At 36.0% G+C, this 7,598-nt stretch overlaps 1 protein-coding gene across 1 annotated transcript in view; it reads left to right on the top strand.

Moving 5' to 3' along the window:
* Window positions 1–7,015, top strand: part of rnf13 (ring finger protein 13) — a 34,664-nt gene extending 27,649 nt beyond the window's left edge. Inside the window, exons 9-10 of the mRNA XM_056448095.1 lie at window positions 3,102–3,182; window positions 5,707–7,015. Of these exons, the coding sequence (XP_056304070.1) occupies window positions 3,102–3,182; window positions 5,707–6,059 (434 nt within the window). The 3' untranslated portion in view covers window positions 6,060–7,015. The remainder of the gene's footprint in view (window positions 1–3,101; window positions 3,183–5,706) is intronic.
* The last annotated feature ends 583 nt before the right edge of the window (window positions 7,016–7,598 follow it).

Raw genomic sequence — 7,598 nt, 5'->3', positions numbered from 1 at the left:
TTTTTTTTTTTTATAGTTTGATTAACTCCAAGAGTAGCGCAATGCTTTTTTTGTTGACGTTTGTAGAAAAGAGCAGTAAGCTGTGCTTTTTATGTTGCTAGGCAACTGCTGTATTAGCAGTCTTGGTGCTGGAGCGCATGACATCAGGCGTTTCACCCCACATTTGACTTTTTTCCAACAGAATGCCCCGTCAAATCCATTTTTTAAAAATCGGCTCACAGCAAAAGATGTTTCGGTGTTATCAGAGCCTTAAGCCACGGTTAAACTCGTGTTTGGGCATGCCAAATTCTGTTGGATGGTGCTGTGAAAAACGGTGGGTCTGGTTTAAAGAGAGCAGTGTGAAGGTTAAATGTATCATCATCTACTATTGTTCAGTCTGGTCGACTCCCAGCATACCGCACTGCTTTTTTGCTTGACTTTTGTAGAAGAGCAGTAAACTGTGCTTTTTATGTTGTTAGGTAACCACTGTATCAGCAGTCTTCATGCTGGAGTGCATGACATCAGGCGTTTCCCCCCACATTTGCAGGCGCACTAACGCTCCGTCAAACCATTTTTAAACAGCACCTCACAGCAAAATATGCTTCGGTGTAATGTGAGCCTTTAACCACGTTTGAGCATGCAAAACTCTGTTGGACAGTGCTGTGAAAAGTGGTGGGGTAAAAAACAGGATGATTAGATGTCAATAAAACAAACAGTTGCTACAATTTCTGTACAGAAATGTCACAGTTTGATCTTCTATTGGTCACGCATAAATGTGATGCAAACTCTTAGGCCAGAGGTGATCAATCTTGAACTTTGTAATGCAGAGACATGCGAAACTTGTCGCACAAGCTTGCGTTTTCGGTCATTGGTCATGAACTCTGTCTATTGGACAGAGTGGACTATCTGCTTAGGCCGTGGATTAAATTCAATCATGTTGAAGGTATTGCTCATTTTCTTACATAGACCGATCGTTTTGATTCATTACATCTGAGTGTATCATCTGACAGCACAAATATGTTTCATTAATTGCTTGTATGTGTTTTTTGACCGTAGCCATTGACTTTATAGGATCACAGTTTCAGCTAAATATCTTCTCATATGTCCTTCAGAATAAAAACTAGTAGTTGATCCTATGTTCAGAATGAGAGTAACAGCAGATGTTGATGTGTGGGTGAACCGTCTCCTTGAAAGCAGTATTTAGGTTGTTTCCGCTCTCACTCAGATAAAGGGTTTATATCCTGGTGTTCACCTTGCCGTTTCTCTGCTGACTCGTGGATTTGTTCATCCGCTGGCGCTGCTGATTCATCACTCAGCTGCTGTTTCCTGCTGTTTGACCGCAGACACAGCTGCTGTCCCGCACCGGAAACACTCGCTGTGATAAACCTTCAGATTTACTCACTTGTTTGAAGACGTCTCTATTGTACAGTGCGGAAAAACTATATGCTTATTTATAAATGTTGTCCAAATATTAAAAACCTCGTAAATCCAGTATTTTCTAGAAAAGTTCTAATTAATACTGTTTTCAGGAAAAAAAAAGTAAAAGCAAGTTTATTTCTTACCCCACTGACAGATTTTTTGGGCAGATTTTAATTAAATTATTAATTTATTTCAACCGTTTTTTCCCCGATAAGAGTATTTTGGCTCAAGCGCATCAAATGAAAAGAAAATTTGACGAAGGGGCGGGGCTTGTCAGACACTAGAGAGCATTTGATTGGCCAGAAGATTTGATGAGGAACTAAAATATGAGGTGACGTCAAAAATATCATTGATCCGTGGCGGGACATACAATAGCTCCTCCCCTTTTTCAAAAATAGCCAATGGCGTTTAGCTTTTCCTCAATGAGAGTATTTTAGCTCAAGTGCATCAAATTAAAAACAAATGAGAAGAAGGGGGCGGGGCATGTCAGATACTAAAGAGCATTTGATTGGCCAGAAGATTTGATGGTCAAAAATATCATTGATCTATGGCGGGACGTACAGTAGCTCCTCCCCTTTTTCAAAAATAGCCAATGGCGTTTAGCTTTTCCTCAATGAGAGTATTTTAGCTCAAGTGCATCAAATTAAAAACAAATGAGAAGGGGGCGGGGCATGTCAGATACTAAAGAGCATTTGATTGGCCAGAAGATTTGATGAGGAACTAAAATATGAGGTGACGTCAAAAATATCGTTAATCTATGGCGGGACGTACAGTAGCTCCTCCCCTTTTTCAAAAATAGTCAATAGCGTTTAGTTTTTCCTTAACGAGAATATTTTTATCTCAAGCGCATCAAATTAAAAACAAATGAGAAGGGGGCGGGGCATGTCAGATACTAAAGAGCATTTGATTGGCCAGAAGATTTGATGAGGAACTAAAATATGAGGTGACGTCAAAAATATCGTTGATCCATGCCGGGACATACAATAGCCCCTCCCCTTTTTCAAAAATAGCCAATAGCGTTTAGCTTTTCCTCAATGAGAGTATTTGAGCTCAAGTGCAAAAAATTTAAAACAAATGAGAAGAAGGGGCGGGGCATGTCAGATACTAAATAGCATTTGATTGGCCAGAAGATTTGATGGTGATGTGAAAAATATTGTTGCTCTATGGCGGGACGTACAGTAGCTCCTCCCCTTTTTCAAAAATAGTCAATAGCATTTAGTTTTTCCTTAACGAGAATATTTTAGCTCAAGCGCATCAGATTGAAAACAAATGAGAAGGGGGCGGGGCATGTCAGACACTAGAGAGCATTTGATTGGCCAGTTTTGGAGCACATTAGCTTATAGATATCCTTAAGACTAACAGAACGATACTAACATCAAAAAAAGTTAATTTAATGTGGTTGAAATGCTTAATTTCACGTTAGTTTTAGTGTTTTGAGTCGTTTTTGAAGCGACCTTCATTAGATTTGCAGATGTCTGATCATCCAGAACGTCTCTCTCACACACACACACACACACACACACAGAGAGAGAGTTCAGTCTGTCCATATACGGCCACAGGAGTGTGTTCTGGTTTACAGCTTATATAAACAGTGGGTTTTCTCCGAGCGGAGGAATTCCTGAGCTGTTTTCCTTCCTCCAGACGGGCTGAATCTGGAAGTTCAGGAGTGGCCTGCCGATGTGAAATATGTGTTGTGTTTTCAGGAGACTCGTATGACGTGTGTGCCATCTGTCTGGACGAGTATGAAGAGGGCGAGCGGCTGCGGGTGCTGCCCTGCTCACACGGTCAGTTTCTTTAACATAGTTGCTTCAAATACAGTCAATACTGTTTTTTACATGTTCAAGTGTCTTAAACCTCCAGCATTTGTTGTCGAAATGTTGCAAACGTAAAAAACAATGACATAAAGACACTGTAAAATCAGCTGTCATGAAGAAAAATCTAAACATAAAGGAATTAACCAAACGTAATCGCTGTGAGTGTGTGTTCACAGGTCTATTATATTTAAATGAGTACTTTTGTAGGTAATGACTAGGCCCACACAGAATCTGCGCACGATTTCTGCTGATTTAAGCCCATCTGTGAGTCTGTTTATTTACTTGTGTAAATGTATATTTATTCAGTTTTTAAAATTACAGTAATATTATTGACTAATGTTGATCTGATTTATGTACAATACAGTGTGTACAGTAATATTTTAGTCTTTCAGTAGAGATATTATATGAGAGACTTGCTTTGTTTACCAAATAAAGTGGATCTAGATAGATTTGCATTGTAAACATTAAATAAAGGTTAAATAGAGATTATTTGTTATTTCATTTATTAAGGTTTTAGTTATGAAACTCTCAAAATAATTCAGCAGAAATCCACAGATTTTTTACAAAATTCTCCGCAGATTCCGTCTGGCTCTAGTCATTACTAATAAATAAATGACAAACTTAATCCTGCATGCCTTCTGGCATTAATGTATCTGTTTTTAATTTTTGTCGGATGATTGTAATAATTTATGTATTTATGAACAAACGTGTTGAAATTGGTAATAAAGAAATAAATCATGACTAGATTTCCAAGTGGGTTTAAATGGGGTGTAAAAAAAATTGATATTAAAATAAGTTTTATTCTATAGGGTGTTTGAAACTGTGTGTGTGTGTGTGTGTGTGTGTGTGCGTGTGTGTGTGTGTGTGTGTGTGAGGATTTTTCTCCATTTCTCAGTGAATATAGGCAATGTACTTTGGTGCATTTAAACAAAACTGATTTATTAAAATAATACTGTAGTCACCAAACAGATTTAGAAATTGAAAGATAAAACCATTAAATTCAAACTAAATATTGCACAAAAAAAATAAAAAAATACTAAAAAGTGTTCATTTTTTTTGCTTCTCTTGATTTTTCCTCCATTTTAAATCTGTATTTTTCTACATCAGATGAATTTGGCTGTACTAGTTTTTATACCGTTAGCATAAGTTATTTTGTTAGATCAGCTCCAGATTTGGCTTCAGTACTGACTAATCTAAAGTATATGCACACATATAATATTGTAGAGCTTACTATTAAAAATATGAATTTAAAAGAGGGATTTGTGAGGGGTGTACTTATATGCTGAGCACATGTGTGTGTATATATATAATAAAAAGACATTTTATGTATTTATTTAATTGCAAATTTTACAATTGTAGTAATTGCCAACTGTAAAATATACATTTGCGATTAAAAATTCATATACACATACATACATATACACGCATATATACAGTTAAAAGAATTATTAGCCCACTTTTGATTTTTTTTTCTTCTTTTTTTTTTTATATATTTCTCAAATGAAGTTTAACAGATTCAGGAAATGTTCACAGTATGTCTGATAATATTTTTTCCTCTGGAGAAAGTCTTATTTGTTTTATTTCGGCTAGAATAAAAGCAGTAGTTAATTTTTTAAACACCATTTTAAGGTCAATATTATTAGCCCCTTTAAGCTATATATGTTTTCGATAGTCTACAGAACAAACCATCGTTATACAATAACTTACCTAATTACCCTAACCTGCCTAGTTAACCTAGTTAAGCCTTTAAATGTTACTTCAAGCTGTATAGAAGTGTCTCGAAGAATATCTAGTCTAATATTATTTACTGTCATCATGACAAAGAGAAAATAAATCAGTTACTAGAGATTATTATTAGAGATTATTAGAGAAATTGGGGAAAAAATAAACGGGGGGCTAATAATTCTGACTTCAGCTCTATATGCACATATGTACACTGCGCATTTTAGTCTTTTTAAAATGTCAAATTAATTTTTAGCACCTAAAAATGCTTCAGTTATCGGTCTAGATCATCTAGAATTGTATATTTGAGTGTAAATCGAGATATTCTGTCATCTATTCCTCAGAAAACAACTATATTAGGTTTTTTGTTTTTATGTCGCACACTTCTAAACGATTTCTTGTTTGGATTGTAAATGTTGATCGCTAACAATACCACGGCCCAATACGAAAATCTGACAATTTAACAGCAAACAAACAGGAAGTGCATTGTCAGATTTAAATAATTTAGATTTAAAGGACAAACTGTTTTTTTTTTTCTTAACGAAACGCACAGATGAATTGTTCACCACAAAACTAGCAGTGTTAGCTAACTAAATCAATGTGGTTGGTTTTGAGTACGTGTATCGTGATAAGTACTCAGTAATTTAACATCTATGTTAATTTTTTTTATTAGCTTGACATAAACTTGCACATTTTTAAACGATTTCCTCCTAAACAAGCCGTGTTTATATTGTAATAGCAAATCGCTAACGTTCCTCGTATTACTCCACAGCCTATCACTGTAAGTGTGTGGACCCCTGGCTGACCAAAACCAAGAAGACCTGTCCGGTTTGCAAGCAGAAGGTCGTCCCGTCAGACGGCGACTCCGAGTCCGACTCGGATTCAGTGGACAGCGGCGGCGAGGATAACGAAGTGTCTGAAAACACACCGCTACTGCGCTCTCTGGCATCCACTAGCGCTCATTCATTCGGCAGCATGTCGGCCTCACTATCGCAACATGACGCCGAATCCTCCGATTACGATGAGCGCAGCGACTCCAGCGACAGCGAGGAAGAGGTCACCGTGGAGACTGTGGTGGTACAGCTGCAGCAGGGCCATCCTGACGACACAGAGGCTAACGCTTAATGCTAACTCGAACTCTACATGGAGAGAGCAGGACGTTCATCCACACTCACGGTTTATTGCTAAAAGTCTGTTTAACACACACTGTGCAGCAGTACTCGAAATAGAGCTTTTATTAAGTCATGAGAATCCCACACAACTAATCATGTGAGTTTTTTTACACGACTCTGCAATTATTGGAGTTGTAAATCGTTATGCCACTGTCCAATGCTAATATATTTTTGCTCAATCGCGAAATTTGCTGATATTTTGTTTTGCAGAATTTCTTTACTTTTACAAAACTGTTTCCGAAAACGTTTTGGCGAATTTTTATCGCAGTATTCAGCGAATGTTTTGCAGAATTACGCAGGTTTCCATTTTATACGAGTCATAAAAATGGCAGACCGTTGAACTTTGGTGATTTTATAAGCATGTTTTGCAGAATTACTTTACTTTTTCCAGATTTACTCAACTGTTTCCAAAACATTGTTTGGCAAAATAAAAATGTTCGCCAAATTAAACGAATTTTTCTCTAAATGACACGATTTGATGGTATATGAAAATTTGAGATTGCTGAATCGTGACACGTGTTGATATGAGAATATGTTGCAGAATTCCTTCATTTTTTCATCACCGTCTCCAAAACGTTTTGGCGGTATTAATTTTTTTCACATAATTGAGCAAATTCTTGCAGAATTACGTTTCCATGACATTCATTTGATTTGAATTGTAAAATTTGGTGATGATATGAGCATGTTTTGCAGAATTACTTTACTTTTTTTCAGGGTTACACCACTTTTCAAAACGTTGTGTGGGGAATTTGAATTATCACCAAATTCAACAAATTTTTCTCCAAATTACACACGTTTCGATAGAATTATATGAAAATTGGCTACTGTGAATTGTGAAATTTGGTGATATGAGAATGTTTTGCATAACTACTTTTTCCATCAGTTTCCAAAAGCTTTTGGTGAAAAAAACCAAGCACTTCTTTGCAGAATTACACATTTACACATAGTAATATGAAAATTGGCAATTGTTAAATTGTAAAGTTTGGTGATATTGTCAGAATATTTTGCAGAACCGTTTCCAAAACATTTAGTTATTTTTTTTATTCTGCAATTATTGAAATAGCTCTAAAATATGTTTGCATTCATTATTTGAATCGTAAAATTTGATGATGTTATGAGAATAATTTGCAGAATTATTATTTTTGTGTGTGGAATTGCATGAAATTAGGCAATATTATAACTCTCTTCTGCTATTTTTTGGTGTGAAATTGCAGAAGTATTTTTCATATTTCTGAAATTCCACCATTTTTTTTAATAATTTGTGGAATTTTGACATTACAAAGCAAAAGAAATTTGGTGAACTGTAGAATTTGGTGATGATATGAGAACGGTTTGCAGAATCTGAACTGTCTCCAAAACATTTATTGCTGAAATTACCTCTTTCCATGGAATTAAATGACAATTACTGCGTGCCCAATTGTGTAATTTGGTGATATTATGAATTTTTATTCCAGAATGACGCAGTTCCATGGGATATGAAAATTGACATTAC

Source organism: Danio aesculapii, chromosome 22, assembly GCF_903798145.1.
Source record: "Danio aesculapii chromosome 22, fDanAes4.1, whole genome shotgun sequence".
Classification (NCBI taxonomy): domain Eukaryota; kingdom Metazoa; phylum Chordata; class Actinopteri; order Cypriniformes; family Danionidae; genus Danio; species Danio aesculapii.
Note: the sequence above shows the minus strand (reverse complement) of the source record. Positions and strands in the feature narration are given on the sequence as shown.